This window comes from Sitophilus oryzae, unplaced genomic scaffold, assembly GCF_002938485.1.
Source record: "Sitophilus oryzae breed Bouriz unplaced genomic scaffold, Soryzae_2.0 scaffold_1977_pilon_pilon, whole genome shotgun sequence".
In the NCBI taxonomy this organism is placed as follows: domain Eukaryota; kingdom Metazoa; phylum Arthropoda; class Insecta; order Coleoptera; family Curculionidae; genus Sitophilus; species Sitophilus oryzae.
Genome location: NW_022146698.1, coordinates 2,087,245 through 2,107,876, shown reverse-complemented (window position 1 = coordinate 2,107,876; position 20,632 = coordinate 2,087,245). Strand labels below are relative to the sequence as shown.

Here is a 20,632-nt window from a genome sequence, read left to right as displayed (position 1 = left end):
TTTTATTCGCTAAAATCCATACCTTGTATCCTCGTTTAATAGGTTTTTTGGGCATGTACTGTTTGAGCGAGCTTCTACCTTTGAATTTTATCATTGACTCGTCTATTACAAGTTCCCTACTTGGAGCCATACACCTTTCAAAATTCTCAGCTAACGAATCAATAATGGTCGCACTTTGTACAATTTATCGTAGTGGGCTTCTCCCTTTTTAGGCATTAGCACGTTATTATTGAGATGGAAGTTCGAAAGGAGCCAACTAAAGCGCTTCACAGGCATCAATCCACTTATGTAAGCATCATTTATATCAGGAGAAGTACTCCAGTAGTCCCTATAGCTCGGTAATCGTTTAATTCCCATTAATAAATTTATGCCTAGAAAGGTTTTTATTTCTGAGATTTCGGTAAGTTTTTGTTTGCTGAAAGACTGCTGTGCGTACAAATTTGTCTGGAATACTATGTGGTCAAGCAGACCATCATTAAAAAATAACTTGAAAAGTTTGTACGGAGTAGGATCAACCATTTCTCTCACAACAGGTTTAATTCCGGACTCTGACGTAAAGTTTGAGGGGGGTACTGGTTCAACAAGCTTAGACCAGTCGTTAGAGTTTACGGGTGGTACAGGAAGCAGATTAGTTGCTAAAATAGATAATGGCACGTTATCTTCTGGATCAGTATCAGAATCAGTAAAATTCAAAGCAGGTGTAGTTTGGTCCAACAGTATTTGGTCATCTTCATCTTCCGACTCACTAAATACAGACTCCGGCTCGGAAGGTATTGGCTCCGCGTCGTTATATATATTATTCAATTCATCTTGCAGGTCATCATAACTCCAACCTTTTAGCTTAAATGGTAACGAATCCATATCTTGAATATCTAAAAAATAATGAGGCATAATCAGGACAGAATATTTGCCTAAGCGTGCAACGGTACACTTATAGTACCACAACAAACTACCAAGATAAAACAAAAAAAAAAATATTTTTTTCTTGTACCAAAATAATATTATTGTTATAAATGATCAAATATATTATTACTACAGGAAAGGCACCTATATTTTATTATATTTCACTTACTTTTCTGTATATTCAGCAGACTTTCACTTGCAACCACCTTAACGCTATGATTTTATCAATAAAACTGATCGCAGAACCGAAACTGCCACGTGCAACAGTTTAAATCAACAAACAGCCGTCAGAGTGCGACCAATATTACGTTGGTCGAGAAAATGCTCCATTGCACAACTAGCTAAAAATGTTTGAAGGGGTGGTACATTTTTTAGACCGGTGCCCCACTAATACATATATTTTCCGGGTACAATTTTTATACCGGTGCCCCTCAAAGAGTTAAAATAAAATAAAATAATTTTTTGTCAAAAAATATGCGAGAAGCTCAATGCCATTATTCAAAATACCAAAAGTCATTTTGATAATGTAAAGCAATAATAATACAATACATACCTGTTAATTGATCCTCCATATCACACGAAATTATAATAAAAAACTTTAAAATCACAAGACACTAATTAAACTTTATCAATTTAGCGGTGAAATCAAACTGTGATAAGAGTTCTTAAATTTCGCAATTTGTAATGATTCGTTTATTGCTTCGCTGTTGTTATATGTCAAAAACAATCTGTTATTTTGTTGACACACATGGTGGCTAGATGTTGATTGCATAGAAACGGTATTTGCTTAAATAAATATTTTGAAATAAATGCCAACTTTGACGGTACCTTGCCCCAGTGTGCGGCGTAATTAACACAGGAAATTGTCGTGGATACTGTTTTTGATTTTTAGTTTGTTTTTTACATATTTTATGGGAATGTTTCACTTTAGGTCCCTAAAATTCAAATCGAACTTTATTTCTATATACAATACAATACATAAAATAAGTACAATACATTTTTTTTATTATTAGGTTTTCATGTATTTATAACAAAATATAATAATGTACTGACACATGTTTTTGCGCTAAGTGAAGGTTAGGTTGTATGTTAGGTGACACAAGATGTCACCTTTAACTTGTGTTGCAAAAACATATATCTGAGTTTAAAGATGACGAGTTCAAGCGGGAGCGAAGACGGAGACAAGGTCTATTTTAAATATTTATTTTACATAAAAACTTTGTTATTTCAAATGCAACACTATGTATTTTTTTAAATAAGTTGAAGCAGATTTCAATGCTCTTTCAAACTATATTAGGGTTTCCTATACCTATCTGGCTTAGATTTTGAATAAAAAGCGATTTTTCAATAAAATTGTAATCAACATGGCTGGTGTCGCCATGGCAATTTTCTAGTGACACTTAGTAGCTATTTTCAAAATCGACATTAGTTTATGGATTTTATTTAAATTTATAACAGGTTATTTTTATTTAATTTACCTACGATAAGGTGAAAAAGTAAGTATTTATTATTTTATCAAGAAAAATGAATTAGTATCTGCTGGCGGAAGGAATGGATATGTTACTAGTGATTTTATTCTGTGAGGACAATTGCTTGTTGGCCTGACGTATTTCGCAGAGCTGATGGTGGTATATGAAAAACATATTAGGCAGAAACCTGTCATTGGAAGTGAATAAAATGAATTTGCCTTAATTGGTTCTTTTATAGAAAATCCAATATATCTAAGTCATCGTAATATAAATCAAAAAGAACTACTTCTTTATTTTTCTTGATAAAATAATAAATACTTACTTATTAAACTATCGTAGGTAAATTAAATAAAAGTAAACTGTTATAAATTTAAATTAAATACATAAACTAATATCGGTTTTGAAAATAGCTACTGTCACTAGCAAATTGCCATGGCGACACCAGCGATCTTGATCTTGATTGCCATTTTATTGAAAAATCGCTTTTTATTCAAAATCTGAGCCAGATAGGTATAGAAAACGCTAATATAGTTTGAAAGAGCATTTAAATCTGCTTCGCCTTAATTTAAAAAATACATAGTGTTGTATTTGAAATAAAGAAGTTTTTTATGTAAAATAAATATTTAAAATAGACCAGCAATTTCTGATACCCCTGTATACATTTAAAAGAGAAGCAATAAAAAATTTTAATAAAAATAAAAAAAATAAAATAGTGCGTTGGGCATCTGTAGCTCCTAGAATAAAAAACTTGGGAATTTTGTTTAGGCGCAAACCTAAAGTATGTACTAGAATGTATTTCAGAAAAATATTTTAACTTCGGTGTGGCTCAAAAAAATATTTTAACTTCGGTGTGGCTCAAAAAAGTGTGAGTGGATCGGGATGATTTTTTTAAACGGAACACCCTGTATATTATTTTTTCAATAGATGGAGAATTAAAAAATGAACATTTTTTGCTTTTAGAGTGTTCAAAAAAAATTTAGCGGTTTCGCATCATATGGCATTGTATAAAATAAATACCCGTCAGAAGAACATAGGCACCAAAGCTTGAAGCCAAAACGTACCGGCTTGCCTTTGATGAACATTTTAGAAGAATGCCTTCCAAAATATGGCACCATTTGTTCATCAATTGATAAATGAAAATTGAAAATTCCCCATTACAAGTTTTTTCTATTGATGATGTCCACAAAAGGCCTTATTTTGGAGAACTTTTAATTTTTGTCCAATTGTTCATTGTCAGACTGATGCAAATTTTGTTTTTTACTATAAAACCTGTTTCTACTCTTGCAATTTTTCATAATGCCCACACCTTTGTCTTCCTCAGTGGACCAGTACATTGAAGTTTGTGGTAAAGTGTGATATCCGAAAAGATACATTATTCCAATAAAATTTAACAATTCTTCCTTAGAGACTATGAAGTCATGTCTATTATTATCTGCAGCATATTTATGTGAATATCTCAAAACTAAGTCTGTCACTTCGTCAAAAAATAAAAACACTTCTAAAGGTGTCTTATCACCTACAGCTACAGCTACGTTTTCTTTGTCTTGATGTTCAGTTGATATTGGAGAGTGTGTATATTCTATTTCGCCCTTGAGCCACTGCGATGTAAGAACAGTATTACGGCAAGCTGAAGTAGTAATTTTTCGACTTTTGGTTTCTAAAGTTTCTTCATCAGAAGAGTCCCAATTGTTAAATATTTTATTAATTCAATTTTTTTTAATTTCCAGATTTCTTGCTACAGGCGACTCGTATTCCACCATTGGACACAGCTTTCGTATCGGGTTTTCAACAGTAGCTGCTATTTAATCATAAATGTGTTCCGGAAGACTTAATCCTTCACTACGAAGACCTGCTAATCACCTACAGGGAATGCTTCACGAAACGGCAGCCAGTTCTTCACGACGACATTCGGACGGTGGATACACAAGAAGTGATACAAGGATTCGATTTCCTGCACAAAAACAGATTTCAACCGGAAATCTCCCTCCAGGATATAGATAGAGAACTAGAAAAACTCAAAATTTAAGTGAGGATGCAGTCAATAATCACCACATAGGCTAATAAAACTACTTTTTCTAATTTGTTAAGCTTTCGAGAATTTTATTCCCATCAGGACAGTTTCTAAAATGTATAAATAAAAAAGGCATTAACATTTTAAAATTGTATAACAGAAAAAAACAACTTACGACTGAGTGAATTAGCAAAAAAACATCCTTTGCTCAAAAAAGCCTTAAAAACTAGCATCGTATGACATTGCACTACAAGGACATTTCCTTTATAAAATATTAAATTACATATCCAACGATATTACTTTTCATTTCAACACAAACAAAAAGATTTTTTTTCACAATTATATAAGATCTTCTTCCCTTTTACCCTTGAGTGAAAGGAAACAACGTGTACCACCGAGCAAGACATGTCAAGTACTCAATCAGTTAAATTTACAACCCACAACATCATTAAACAACGAATTAACTAGAAAAAGAGAGAATCGAACACCCACGGTGTTAGGAACGATTATGTGTACACTGATTAACTTTGATAGATTTATGTAACTCCAAAATGTAATTATATATATTACCAAGATTCTGTAAATCAGTTTTTTTATTTAAACAATTCTTATCATAAAAAATATGTGTCATTTCTAAGAACAGCCGCTTATAGTATTTCGATTCCCTCACAAGAATTACAACGTCCGAAAAATATCATAATATCAGAACATCATTTGATGGTCTGTTTTAATACAATGTTCAGCTATGGCACAGGACATAATGCTTCTTTTACAATCACTCTTATGAGATGAAACACGGCCAGATAAATTACGTGATGTTTGACCTATATACGAGGATTCACAATTACCACATACAATTCTATATACTACATTATTAGTTTCTAACAATAAAAGTGGCGACTTAGTTCTTGTATATAACTGAGACAAGGCTTAACTTGTTTCTTTGTTACAATGACATTAGAATTCTTAAACACATTTATTAACTTTGGTGTAAGTTCTGAAATATATGGTAGTGAAAAAAAAAATTAACATTATTATCATTACTATTTGACAGTACCGGAACTCGTGGATTGAATTTGTCTACATTATTAAAATTAAAATTCGAATTATTATCATTTTGATTATTGTAATGTTGTTGATTTACATTAGAACTTGTGTTAAATAATATTTTATTAATTAATTTCAAAGGGTATGAGTTCTCCACCAATATCGTTCTGAGTTCATCGAAACTCTCTTTTTTATACTGATTGTGTGTTAATTTTTCAGCCCTATTTTTCAAGCCAAAACTAAATTAATTTTCATTTTTTGTGGGTGATATGAATGAAAACTAATAAACCTATTAGAGGCAATAGGCTTTCGATACCATTTTGTTTTTAAAATGTTATAATTCCAACCTGACAACCATCATATCCAAAAAAGCCAATTTATTTTCTGTTTTATCTTCCACAATAAATTGTAAATGTGGGTCATATGTATTAAAAACCCTTAGTGCTTTTGTGGCTTTATCTTTTGAGACTGCCACAATCAGATCATCAACATATCTTTTTAATAAATGGTATGTCAAAAGTTCTGTGTTAATGAGGTTCTAATGAGTTCATCAAGAACAAAATTGGCGAGAATTGGCGATAAAGTGGATCCCATTGGTACCAAAAATTTGTTTATAAAATTTATCATTAAATTTAAAATAATTTGATTCAAACACGAAATCCAGAATGTCTGTGAACATTTTTAAGTTAATATTACAATACTGGGATAATGTATTCCAGTTTTTTATCAAATAATCCTTTACTGTAGTCAAAGACAAATTTGTGAATAAGGACACCACATCAAAACTGCATATCTCATAGCCATCAGGCAATTGAAAATCATTCACAAAACTACTAAAATAGAAGGAGTCCCTAACATAAAATTCATTATCATGATCGTAAGCTCTGTTTAAAATATCCTGAAAATTAGCCAAAGACTGGTTCGGTGAATCGATTGTCGACACAATAGGCCTCATGTTCAAGATTGGTTTATGTATTTTCGGTAAGGTGTATAATCGTGGTGAAATGGAATTATATTTAGGCAGCCTTTTAGCCACAATGTCTTCAATAAACTCACGAGTCTTCATCTCCCTTCATCCCAGTATTGTTTTTGAGATAATCAAAAATACTTCCTAGCCTTTTCAAAATTCGTTTTAGAAAGTTTATTATCTTACATTATATTATTCTTAGGTATAATTAGGACATATTCCTTCAAAAATATAAAAAAATGAAATATTAGCAGTTTTAGGTTGGACTTATCTCATTCTTGCAGCAAAAATGGGAAAAACTACTACTACTAAACAGAGGAAAAAATAGCCAAAACTAGTTGCAGATATATTTTTCTGCGCCATAGCTGCCAGGGTTAAAAGAAATAAGATCAAAATTAATGGTTTTTGATTTTTTATTTAACATGATTAATAAAATAGTAGGTTTAGGTACAAAAGTCTAATCTTCTGATCCACTGTCTTCGTCGATATAATCGGTTTCATGGTGATTTGTATTTCGTGACGTTGATGCAGGGTTTATTAAATTTCTGTAGTAAGGCATACAGTTTTCAGATACATTTTTGGTAGCCAATGTCATTACATTGTCATACTTGACCTTCTTTTTAGGCCTATAACAGATTATTTCCTTTATATTATTATTTATATTATTAACAGATTATTTCCTATGTCCTTTACGTTCAAGTCGATGTTTTCGGTTGTTAGTTTCGGGAGAGGATCTTTTAACAGGAAGTAAAAAACAAAAATCTTTCAAACATGAATATTTTTAAATTCCCAAACTTATAGAAGGACAAAGCAAATAAACTGTAGAACTTAGAAGTAAACAGAAAAATTGTAAAGATAGACCTTAGATAAAAACGCTGGGACGTTGTAAAACCAATACCCACCCTTGATAACATGTTTAACTATCGCCGGATGTTTGTAAAGGATCGGTGAACTTTAGGAAAGCACGTACCTAGATGTATGTGGCGCCAAACGAGGATTAAATACGTAAAATGGTCATAGTACTGCTATCTCACAACGGGAGGTCGAACCAACTGGGTTTGAAGGGTGGTGTCAAGCTGACCAATCAAACAAACCTTTAGGGATGATCCTATTGGCTAAGTACCGAATGCACCACCCTTCAACCCTGTAATGTTGGGACCTCGGGGCTGTTTTTAGGCAGAAAAGTTAGTTCGGTTTGAGTTTCTAAAAGAGACGGTTCTCCCTCGGGTTCGCGAAACTCGGTAAAGTTCACGATGTGACCCCCTGTAGTTTTTAGGTCTGGTGTCTGCTAATAGTTGTTTTTTTTAAGTCCTTTTGTCAAATATTCTTAATTTCTGTTTTATTATCCTTCATTAAAATTATTTTAGTGTGTAAGATCTATTAATGAAAGGTGGAATTGATTAGGTGATTATCATATTTCTCAATAAAAGCAGACGCCAGACAAGTTTCTTGTATTTTTTCCATCTTTTTTTATTCTGAGTAATAATAAGTAACTTAATTTTTTATATATATTTTCTTTTTGTTCTTTATTTTTTTTTCTTCAATATTAAATTTAAATATTTTCTGAAAACTCGGCAGTTTTATTTCTATAGTAAAAATAACCAAGAGTGTTTTAAAAGTATATAAATAAGATCCTTATGAACGGGCATAATATCTCCAGAGCAGTCCAGAAAAGTCTCGAGAAATGAGCTACAGATTTACAGACAGAGGTTGGGCCGCAATTAAGGTAAGTTATAGTAGATTTGTGTAACTAACATCATCACGACAAAGCATTAAACATACGCCCCAAAGAGTCGGTGTACTTTTAATCCAAGTTTGCCTTCCGCTCAACTTAATTGTTTTTTATAATTATAAAATAGTCACGCTACCCATAGACAAGTGATTAATCCGAAAATATTTGTCACAGGCCGTTGACCTTCTAAAGTGGCCGTCATAAGCTTTTTTCTAAGGATGGAAGTGAGATTGGAAAGCAGGTACCCTTCTGCCGAATATCAAAATTTGAATATATTGGAATACCAGTGGACTGGCTGCATTGAATTTCTGGTGTTTCAGAATCATACTGAAATAGCTTTTATTTTGAAATTGCAAATTTTTGTTTATTTTTATCGACAGCCGCTTTTCTAAAATACATTCCGAGAACAGAGACATAGTTAAGAATCATCTCTTGAGTCACTTCAATCGTCACACGTCTTGGAGGATTTCTCTAGATGCCTAATGTGTTCTTGTAAAGTGTAGATGCGTTCCACTCTACGCATGCATTTTTCAGTCCTTCCGAATGAGCGGTCGCAAGAAAGAAAACTGTGACCGGGTTCAGGAAACCTGTGTGTAATCTGTTTGAACCTGCCCTTTTGGACCAGAGAATGTAAAAACTGTACCATAGTATGATTTTTATTTTGTGCGGCACAGTTGTCCGAGAATAAATATAATGTGTCAACATTTTTGTCGAGTATATTGTCAAAGTAGTGCATTAACAAGCTACATGTTTCATTTGGGGTCTTCTTTGCAGTTACTTCATCATACACGTAATAATGTGAAAGCTGTGAGTTTGCCGAATGGATGCAAAAATTAAAAGCCCACAGTTGGCGCAAATAAAATGCCTCACCAGAAGAAACTTTCGGTAGTGGTGCATTCTGCTGAAAATCGAAGCGCAATGTTTCCACCGCTGCATCGTTCTTGGCTAGTGCCATTTTCTCTTTAAGGCTTGTGAAAAAACGTTTGTGCTCTGGTTTGATGAAGTGTCTGATCTGCTTTTATTACCTTCATGTCATCTGCCGATACACCAGATTTTTTCTTGTTCTCAAGCAGATCGCATTTTTGACGCGTATCTGTCTTGGGTCGTCCGAAACGATACTTTGGAAAATTTGTTTTAAAGAATCGAAAAAAAGTCATAGGTAACGTTTTCTCGCGATTTTGTTTAATAACTTCATGCATGTTAGGCTCAAACTTCTCAAGATATAACTCGTACATTTTTTTGACATTTAGTTCAGAAGAAAAGTAGTAGTTAATCAAAATATTTTTCCTACGATGTAAACAATACCCTGATATATTTTTAGCTTATAACGATCGTGCACTGTCACACACACCGTCACATTGCCGGGTAACGAGTGTTTGGTGCAAGAGCGACGTAAGTACGGACTTGCATCGTTCTTGCAACAAGCTGCTTCGGAAGAGGTAAGTCCAAAACTCGATTTAGGCAACTTAGATACATTGTTCTTGCACCAATCGATCGGGCTTGCCAAATTGTATTTAATGGTGTCAAAATCTCTTTTTTATTATATTTTTTTAGACTTTATTATACACTACTACTACACTATTTTAGAAGATAGTTGTAATATGCTATGTAAAAATACCTATTTATCCTTATTTTCCAAATATTTTACGTACCTTAGTCTTCTCTTAAGTTTAATCCGTTATCCATCCTCAATATCTGTATTACTGATAACATATGATGCATTTGTTAACGATTCAAACTCTGTTAACCATTTTCCAAACTCTTCTTGGTTGGTAAAATTAACAACAAAGTGTAATAGGATGTTTTGGAATTTATCTTCACCTTCTATAATAGTTTTTTCGATAATCTTTGTTTCCCAATCAGGTGACAAAATAATCTAAAAAATTGTTAATTTAGGTACCTTTTTACTTAGAATATAAACATAACTTTTTATTACAAATTACAATTTCGAGAAAAAACAGAGCCAAAACATTACTTATGTTTGGTTTGGTACTCACACTAAAGTCGTCATTTACTGACGATGACACATCTTCCATATCGTGATACAAATATTATTTCATACTTTCGACAAAGAAAATGCTGCTAAAAAGAGCTATTAGGTATATAAAATGCAAAAAAATCGCAACACAATAACACATACACAAAAGCCAAAGTTTGAAAAATAGGATTTTTAGGTTAGTCAAACGTCAACGGCCGAGACTCCGCCGACAATCATTGATTTTATTGGCTTTTTAGGCCCCATAACAGAAACCGGTGCTGGATGTATTCTTGCATTATCGCATCGCCCGCCGGTCGTTCCGTAGCTCGCAGCGTTGCCGATGCTACTTCGTCGTGTCCGTCGCCATGTTGCCATTTTCCTTCGCCTTGGAAAAATCTCTGGTTACATTCGGCCATCCTGAAACGGATTCACGGCCTCATTAATTTAACTCTCCAATAAATTAATCAGATCTTGCTCACTTTCGCCTGGCATGCTACTATAATATCTCTTTAAATAATCGACCGCCACAGCAGTCTTAATTTTTTTATAACCCTTTACGCCTTTTACCGCCATTATGACATATCTGTTAATCATTTTCGGATTTTTCCCCTGAACAAGTTCCAGCCTGTCGCCATAACACCAAATACGACAAGTGAGCCTCTGCGAGAGGGGACTGGGTTTTAAGACGCTAAGTGATCCCAAAAAAAAAGTCCAGGGGGTCAAATCTGGTGATCTTGCCGGCCATGGTCTGTTGCCAGCTTATTTGTACCTCTGGCACAAATAAGCCGTTCAGGAAAAGTCCTGGATCTGCAATTCCTGAACTGGTCTTACGGTGTGAGCAGGACGGCCACCCTGCTGAAACCAAATTTCGTCAAAATTGACATTAAGGGTCCGCACAGCTGATATAATTTGATTCTGCAGCATCTGCAAGTATTTTGCAGCATTTAAATATCCATCGATCACAAAAGGCCCCACAATATTGTCGCCCGAAATACCGGCCCACATATTAATCTTTTGGGGATATAGTGTACGTAATGGCATAGTTAGATGTTTATTTTCCCGCGACCAATATCTAACGGCTGAAGGATTGTGATAACCATGAAGAGAAAATGATGATTCGTCTGCAAATAAAATGTTTTTTAAAAATTGTTTGTTTTCATCAATTTTCTGCCTCATGGTCTCAGAAAACTCCATTCGTCCAATACAGTCATGTGGGAAAATTTCATGTGTGATTTTAATTTTGTACGATTTATATCCATGTTTTTTCAAAATATACCTAACCGTGCGGTCCGGAACGTCAATTTCTTAGGAAATGTGGCTGCTGGAGCTTACTTGCTTCTACAAAGGCACATACATTTTGATCCCTGTCGACTCTTTCCTCAGAAATAGGACGGGGTTCTTGGTCCTCGTGGTCGCATTTGCTACACTGGTTAACGCAGCCAGATTGCTTAAAACGATTAAAAATGTTAAAAATCATGTCGCGATGGGACCTGTTGACCCGGGTAAGCAAATATAAATTGCCCAATAACTTCCTCGGCACTTTCAGCTTTGCTGTACCATTTTTTGCTCACAATACATTTTTAAAAAAATAATATATAATAAATATAATATATTAAGTACTTCTGAGGCAAAACGCTACGTGAGACGTGAGAATGAGCATGGAATGAGCTAGAGTCAGACTGGGAGATCCAGTTAACTACTAAGCAACATAATTTCGATTACCATTCTATTAAATCGAAATTATGTTGGCTTATCCCAAATCCAGAATCTTTTTTTGCCTACTTAATATAAAATTAAATAAAGTACAAAACAATTTTAACAATGTTTCCTATAGGCACATTTGCTTGTTTAGCTTTCTAGGCATATTTGCTAGTCTTATTGGAGTTTGTCTAACTCGACAGTTGTAGTGGAAGTAGAAACGGGAAAGTTGTTGTCCATCTCTGTTTAAAATTAGATTTTTTATAGGCGTTTCATTCTAATGCATGTAATTCCCATGCCTAGATGTCAATTACCGGACATGTATAGTCCTTATACGGAACCCTCGCCTCAGTGGGCGAGTCCGAGTCACACTTGTCCGATTTTTTTCGAAGCCTCTCTCGATAAAAATAAGACGCATACGTTAAATATTTATAATCATTTATAATGGAAACATAGAACTATATCTTGACAAATAGAATTAAGACATACCCAAACACTCTGCTTTATGATTTGTCTACTTCTGTAATCTCAATACAAATAGATTTAAGTTGCTCACCCAGTAAATAATGTACTGTTAATCCTAAAAAGCTAGTTGTGGTCATGGTATCTGTCCAGATATCTGTGGTTAGTGTCATTGACTCCACATTTCATGGTATATAGATATCGTAGTATTTATATTTAGTTCATCGTATATTGATATTTCGTTGTCTCACTCTTTCAGTTCCCAATGATAAGAAATAACCGATATAAGCCTTTAAAGGGGGTTTGTTTTAAGGGGTTTGTTGATTTTTAGGATTAATTGCATAAAAATTATACAACGGATTAATTATTCAATTTTTTTAATAATTTTATTTCAAGCTCTAATTTTTTATTTTGTAATATTAATTTTTTTTAATAACAAAATTGGTAGTTATTTCTGTTATTGTATTTTTTTTTCTATATTACTAATATTTTACTACTAATATCTATACTACGATGATTTTTAGGAATAAATAGTTTTATAAACTTAATCTTTGTTGATTTTTAGAGTTAGTTGTATAGAAATTAAACAACAGATTAATTATTTAATTGTTTTTTTAATAAGTTTATTTTGAGTTCTAATTTTTCTTTTTGTAATAATAAGATGTCATTCTCTAATATTATTTTTTTTTAATTTGTTTTCTTCTTTTTGCTTTTGTAGCTCGTGTATCCCTGCTCTCTACTAGCTTCTTTTAATAGCAGCTCTTCCTTGAGTTTGTTTACTTTAGTCTTTGACTAGTCTGAGCACTCGTCCCGTTTTCCTTTTAAAGCTTTGTGCTTCGACTTCTTGAGCATTTGTGGAGTATAGTTTGACCAGTCTGCATAATAATAAGCATAAGAATATTGAAAATTAAGAAAAAATTAAATGTTTCATTACCTTTTTTATCAGGTACTAATGATGCAGTCTCGCAGACTGTCACTACAGTCAGCTCTTGTAACCAATTGCTAGATAATACTGGACTCTATAGCCCTTTAGTAGATTCTTCAATTTGTTCATCTTTTGTAATGTCTAAATTGTTCGATTCTGCATTACTCATTTTATTTACGTTTCATTACGTAAATTAATTTAATTAGTAAGTGAACATGTATAAAGTTTAAATAAAATTCTTACCTGTATGTACAATTATAGTGGGAATTATGTCACTGTCTCCTTCTGTAGGAGGTAAACCCTCCACTGAATCTTTTTGTGCTAACCTTTTAATTTTACTGTATACTAGTTTAACCTAGTTTTTAGGTGGCCTTATCTTCAATGCTCTTTGTGCCACCACCAGTTTTATATACTTCTTGTCTTGCTTGTGCCTCGTATTTCCACACTTCTTTTCTTAAATTATCATATTTACACCGGAACTGTTCCAGTGTTCGTGGTGACAAACAAGATACGTTGTACTGCTGTGCAATTTTTTCCCAAGCCGAAATCTGAAACATAAGTCAATAATTAGATATTATGTAAAAACATAGATAGTATTACTATTAACTTGCCTTGTTTCTAGGATATTGTATCGGTTTTTTTATTTTATATTAGTAGTTTATAATTTTCCACCATATCTATCAAGCAGTGGCATTCTGCTTCTGAGTGTACTGTCAAAATTGGTTCTGGTCTAAGCGATCCTAGCGAAAAAAAAACAATCTAGGTCGCAACAATATTACACTTTTAGATGTCGTAGTCGACATATTTATTATTAAATACTTTGTTTAGTGAATAATCAAATAAAAATAAAAATGATTCAGAAATTATATTTATTATGTTCTGTTAACATTAATTTTGTAATTGTACTTGACGTATTTACTTGTTAGTGGTTTTGTTTGGCATTTAAAACCACTTAGTGCTTTTGTCTTCTTATCAGTTAACTTTACTGATATGAAATAAAACTAAGTCTAAAAATTGTTTTATTTTAATGAGAGCATAATTTAATTATTTTTAGAAAATTGATTGACAACCATATTAATAATTCTCTCTTGTCTATCAATGGCTGCGAGTAAACTCTGTGTTACTTCATGTTGCATTTTAAATGCTTTTCTTGTAGCTCCAGTTTTTTTCTCAGTTCAAACTCTGCCAGCTTTATTTTCGATTCCTCCAAAACAAGTTGGCGCTCTTGTAGCTCCAACTCTTTCTTTTTCAATTCAATTTGCTGTTTGTCGTATGCTTCTAACTACTCCATACCTTGCCTTTGTCCGTTTATTTCTCCTTTACTTAACCTCACAGTATCTAACAGAAAATTTTTATTTAAAATCTCTTAATATATATCCTAACTGGTTTTTCTTTGCAATAAACATACTGCTTTTGGCTTGAAAAGACCAATTTTTTAAAAAAATTATAAAGCACAATACTATAAGACAGTTTTATTAATAAATGATGTAAATCGCATCATACTGGATAAAAAAGAAATAAATGTAGGGCAGTAATAATTCATTCAATAATTCTGCCTGTAATAACAAAACAGGTAAACGCGTCATTCTAAACACTAAATAATAGACAAAAAAATAATCTATTTTCGACAATAAATTGGAAAGTTATCTAATACACTTAAATATTGGCTCTGCATGGCTTTTCTAAATAAAAATATTCTAGTGCAATTATCATAAATTTATCTGTAAATAGGTAACTGTTTACCTAATACCCTGTGAGAAGTTTGAGAGGCCCCTGAAGTACCAGCACATGTAAAGTCAGAAGGAACCGTTACTCTAACTCGTTTTTCAACAGTCTGGACTGTCCGAACCTCTTCATTTCCTCCAACATCACCAACTTCATCTTCTGTAAGGCCTGGGATATCTAAAAATATTTGTATTAATTATTGAAAATCATATTTTTTAACATGAATGGTACTTACAAGTATGATCATGTACGATCCCATCAGTACCACTTGTGGGTTAGGGTTACATGACTTCTCGAGCTACAGCGTCCATTTATCCCGTGCATTTTCTCTCTTCCTTTACGTGCTTCAAGTCTTTAGGCCTTTTTATTTGTTTAGTTTCCTGCATTATGTCATATATTTTATGACATATATTGTCTTTCTCGGCCACCTCTCCTTCAATTCCAGGTCTACAAAATGATATGTTAGGTAACAATTTATTGCCATACACTTTGATATCAATGCTTTTAAATGTTGGTTATGAAAAAGACACTTACTTGTTTTGCAGCACTTTGTTGCGCTCTAACCATAATTTTATAAGGCGCTCTAATTGTTCTCTCAATTACTTAGTTTACACGTACTCTAAAACGTTTCTATTTCAAACCGCATTAAAGCAAATTCGCTTTTGGGATGCATTTATACGCCTTCAACCAAAACGGTTTTAAAACAGCTTAACCAACCTAAACAAAACACTCTAACTGCTAACTAACCTTACTTTTTGGGGTTTTTATTATTAATGTTATTTTGTTCATTTGGTTTTTGGATGTGTAATTGTTCCCAAGAAAAAGATTGTATGAAATGGAATTTATATATTTCTATTGTGCCATTATAATAAACACAATTTTAGTTCTCCAACGGCGTAGGGTTCAAAATATAATATTAATGAAGAGGCGACAACTAGCTCGGAAAATTAATAACATAAGATTAGCTACATGCAATAATTTGTGGGCCAGAAAGGTATGGGGTAATCCATTATTTGTTTTAAGACAGGTACCCCCTAGGTATAAGGGAATATGGATGAAACCAAGGAGCGGCATATGGGAGAAAACACTGCCCACACTTGATGACGATGACTTTCTTGAAATATTCCGAATGACAAGAACAACTTTTGAAATGCTTTGCAGAGAATTGCATAATGAGCTAAAACCGCACTCTAACGTTATATGTCGGGAGCCAGTGTCTGTAGAAAAAAAAATTGCAGTAACGGTTTATAAATTGGCAAATTGCTGTGAATATAGAGTGGTAGGTAATGTTTTTGGCATTCACAAGTCCACAGTACATAAGTGTGTGTATGATGTTGTCAAAGCCATAAATAAAATTTTATTGCCAAAGTATATCAGTATGCCCAATCAGTTTGAAGCCCAAGAAATTTCAGCATCCATCCTCAGAAAAACGAAATTTCCACAAGTAATAGGTGCAATTGATGGTAAGACAAATTAATTTAATTTCTTTACATTTCCAATAGTATTTAGGTTTGGTAGGTTTCTCTATAAAGATCAAAAGATAAAATTGACATCTCCCTAACAAAAAACAATTTCACCTAGCTAAAAAAAGAAGAATGGTTTATGCTCAGGGCGTTTCTTAAACCTTGGGAAAAAAATTTGTGGAGTATGAAAAAAAGTTTACGTTTAAAAAATAACTCAGGAATCACTCCATGAATTTTTCACCAATATTTAAGAAACACCCTGTATAAGACAATACCTGAATTTTATTTTAAAGGAAAACACATTCCTATATTGCCACCCAAGGAAGGTTATAGGGATTATGTTAACCGAAAAGGCTGGCCTTTACTTGTTCTTCAGGGGGTTGTTGACCACTTATATAGGTAAGTTGATGCTATTAATATTTCATTAATTGATTGATATCTCTGAGAATAAATATTAATTAATTTCAGACCTAAAAATTATTTCTGGGCATATTTAGAAAACATCTTGTATATTTAGAGCCTAATATCTAATTTACTATAAACACCACCTAATATTTTTATGTAAAAAAACCAAACCAAACATTAGCATCTTTAAAATTATGGCTATGCATTTTTTAACATTTTTATTTTATTTTTAGATTTCGGGACATCAGCATCAACTTTCCAGGTTCATGTCATGACGCTGTGGTTTTTAAAAATTCAAATTTGTTTAAAAGAGCACACGACCTAATTCCTAAAGGCACATCTCATATAGATGGAAAAGACGTACCATTTTTCCTTCTTGGAGATCCTGCTTACCCTCTTTTAAATTGGTTACAAAAACCCTACATTGGTGTCATAGATCCCCAGGAAGAATCATTTAATTGTTATTTGAGTTCTGCCAGAATAATTGTGGAAAATGCTTTTGGCAGACTTAAAGCAAGGTGGAGGTGTCTACTTAAACGGGTAGATATACAATATTCGTTCGTGCCAAAAGTGGTCTCAGCGTGCTGTGTGCTTCACAATATTGTTGAAACCAATAAAGAGAAGTTTCTGGAACAATGGCTGAAAGCTGTGGTAGAGGCAAATATTGTTATACCACAACCTACTTCATATGTTAAAAAGGAATCATGTAGTGATGCAAAATCTATCCGGGATCATTTAAAGCAATACATGGCTAAAAATTTTCCATTGCGAAAATCTGCTTTTAGACAGTAGAATCAATTTAATATTCAAATGAAGAAGTTTTTTTTAAATTATGAAGTAGTGATTATTATTACTTTAACTTGTTTTTAGTTTTTTTTAGTTATATGCCATACATTGTGTTGCCGGTCGACCGGCTATAGGAAAGCCCATGTACATTTTGGTACCACCTAATATTATCTCCCCTATTCAATTTAGAGCAAAATTGTATCAGGATTTTTTGAAGACCCTTGTATGATGGATTCACATGCAAAATATGAATTTGGCTATCAAGAGATATTTTTTAAATAGCTTTGTCAAATTTCACATCGTTTTGACAAAACTTATTTAAATGATTTGACAGTTGCTGATGTTATAGTTAAGAAACGTCTCAAGTAGAATTTTTACAAATTTTAGAAAACTTTTACGAAATATCTCTTAATTGGACAAATGAAACTTATTCAAATTTTACATGCGAGTCTTAAAACAATTTTGCTTTAAAATGACCAGGGGGTTCTAAAATTTACATGGGATTTGCTGTGGCCAGTTTGCCGATGCAACACATGCAATACCATGTACTTAGGGTTGTTTCTTATATTTTGATACCCACCTATGTACCTTTATTTTTGGGGATAGAAAAAAAACTTTAAATACAAAACTTATAGGGTTTTCCCTAAACCACCAGAATCCGTCATGAGATAAAACAAATAAGCATGGTAAAACAGTCAAAAAATACGAGCTTGTGTGTTTTTAAATAGAACACCCTGTACATGATTTCAAAAATATATAATATGTCTACATTTTCTACTTATCTATCTTTGCTTTAACCGTTTTTGAAATATTTGATAATAAACATTGCATACGTACTTGCGTGTTTAATGAAAAACAAGATAAAAATACAAAATAAATATGGACAATTAATTAAGGAAGTTATCAAATATTTCAAAAACGTTTAAAGTAAATGTAGACGTATTATATACTTTTAAAATCAAGAAAAAAACGTCTTTCATTGTATCTGAGTGTTCCAGGTTAAAGCAAACAAGTTGGTATTTTTTGACACCTTTACAATGCTTATTTGTTTTGTTATGACAAATTGGCGGTTTGAAAAACATTCTATAACTTTTGCATTTAAATTTTTTTTTATCCTGAAAAATAAAGGCTGTAAGTGGGTCACAATATGATGAATTACATTAAAACATTTAATGAGTACATTAAAAATAATGATCTCTTTCACTTAAGTCACACTATCGTGACACTGTGAGTAACCAAACTGACTGACTAACTATTTTCAAAGAAACTGTAAAAATGTATACGATATAAATAGAAGCTACTATTTGTTATCATTAAACCATAGATTATTTTTTTTTGTAGATATATATATATATATATATATATATATATATATATATATATATATATATATATATATATATATATATATATATATATATATATATATATATATATATATATATATATATATATATATATATATATATATATATATATATATATATATATATATATATATATATATACGATTCTGGTGGCAGACTGTGCCATGGAAATGACAAAAGGCGTGCCCCAGGGATCCATACTAGGTCCGCTTCTCTGGAATATTCTCTATGACGGACTTCTCAGGCTTCAATTCCCCAATGGAACTGAAGTACTGGCCTACGCTGATGACATTGCTTTAATTATTAGGACTAGAAGCGCGGAGGAAATAATTGCGATAGCAGAACAGGCAACGTCCCAGGTATGTTCCTGGATGGAGGAGGTGGGATTGGAAATTGCCCCTCAAAAAACAGAATGTGTTGCACTCGTAGGAGGCCGCAAATTGCCAGGCCGAGGCATTTTAATAAAGGACAAAGTCATTGTGCTTAAAAGCGCAGTAAAGCAGTGCAGCGAAGGCAGAGAGGCAATGTATACTGCTATCAAAACTTATGCCGAACTGGTCCATTATGGGGGAAACCAAGCGCAGAATGTTGGCCGCCGTGCAGACGTCTACCATTCTGTATGCTTCCGAGGTCTGGGGAAGGGCCGTTGAAGTGAAGAAGAATAGGGAAAGGTTAAGGCAGTTCAAAGGCGATTGGCGCTGCGAATATGTCGAGGGTACCGCACTATATCAGCAGATGCGGCAGAAGTAATTAGTTGCATGATACCGATAGATCTTCTAATACAAGAGAGGATGCAGAGAAAGGCGTGTCCGGATAGATCGCGAGAGTATAACCGGGAAAAAATACTGAACACATGGAGCGACAGATGGAAACACAATGTAGACGGGAAAGCGCAGTGGACAAGACAACTTATACCACATATAAGAAACTGGATAGACCGGAGCCATGGAGAAGTTACCTACGCTATGACACAATGTTTATCAGGACACGGATGCTTCAAGAATTACTTATATAAAATGAAACTTACCGATAGTCCAAAATGCATCTACGGTGACCACGATAACGACACAGCAGAGCACACAATCCTGGAATGCAAAAGGTGGACCTATGAAAGAAATAAATTAATGGAGAGTCTAAATACAGAGAAACTAACTTACACTAACTTGGTTCCAACGATGCTTAAGTCAAATGAGAACTGGAAAGCAGTCCGGGAATATATGGAGGCGCTGATATCTGCAAAGGAAAACGAAGCCAAAAGGTTTGGAAAGTAAAAAAAAAGAAGAATAATTTGAGTGTACTTACCATACTGCTCTAGTACTGCTTTGTACTTACCACACTCGCTAGTGTCCAACTTTGACTGAAGTGCTCAATTACCTGTAACATCACAATAAAACTGCCTCCCCCAGAAGTAATGCCGAAAGGTAGTTCCTTGGGGAGATACTCAAAGCGGTTTGTGGAGGTTTTTTAGTCGGTAAGGTACCTCAACCACCCCGACAGTACCACTTACGGTCTCTGGTTTGCAGATTTTTCCCCCACGATTAAAAAAAAAAAAAAAAAAATATATATATATATATATATATATATATATATATATATATATATATTATATATATATATATATATATATATATATATATATATATATATATATATATATATATATATATATATATATATATATATATATATATATA

General features: G+C 33.0%; 1 protein-coding gene across 1 annotated transcript; it reads left to right on the top strand.

Moving 5' to 3' along the window:
- Positions 1–15,162: 15,162 nt before the first annotated feature.
- LOC115883714 (protein ALP1-like) lies at positions 15,163–18,879 on the top strand. Its single transcript, XM_030902113.1, has 3 exons — positions 15,163–15,191; positions 16,633–16,779; positions 17,019–18,879. The coding sequence occupies exons 1-3, from the start codon at positions 15,163–15,165 to the stop codon at positions 17,575–17,577; spliced, it is 735 nt and encodes a 244-aa protein (XP_030757973.1). The 3' UTR covers positions 17,578–18,879.
- The last annotated feature ends 1,753 nt before the right edge of the window (positions 18,880–20,632 follow it).

Excerpts from the sequence above, each read along its gene's own strand:
- LOC115883714 (XM_030902113.1), top strand. The coding sequence starts at position 15,163 with ATGTACGATCCCATCAGTACCACTTGTGG. Across the intron at positions 15,192-16,632 it reads CCCATCAGTACCACTTGTGG|AAACACCCTGTATAAGACAA; the intron begins GTTAGGGTTACA and ends CCAATATTTAAG. Across the intron at positions 16,780-17,018 it reads GTTGTTGACCACTTATATAG|ATTTCGGGACATCAGCATCA; the intron begins GTAAGTTGATGC and ends TTTTATTTTTAG.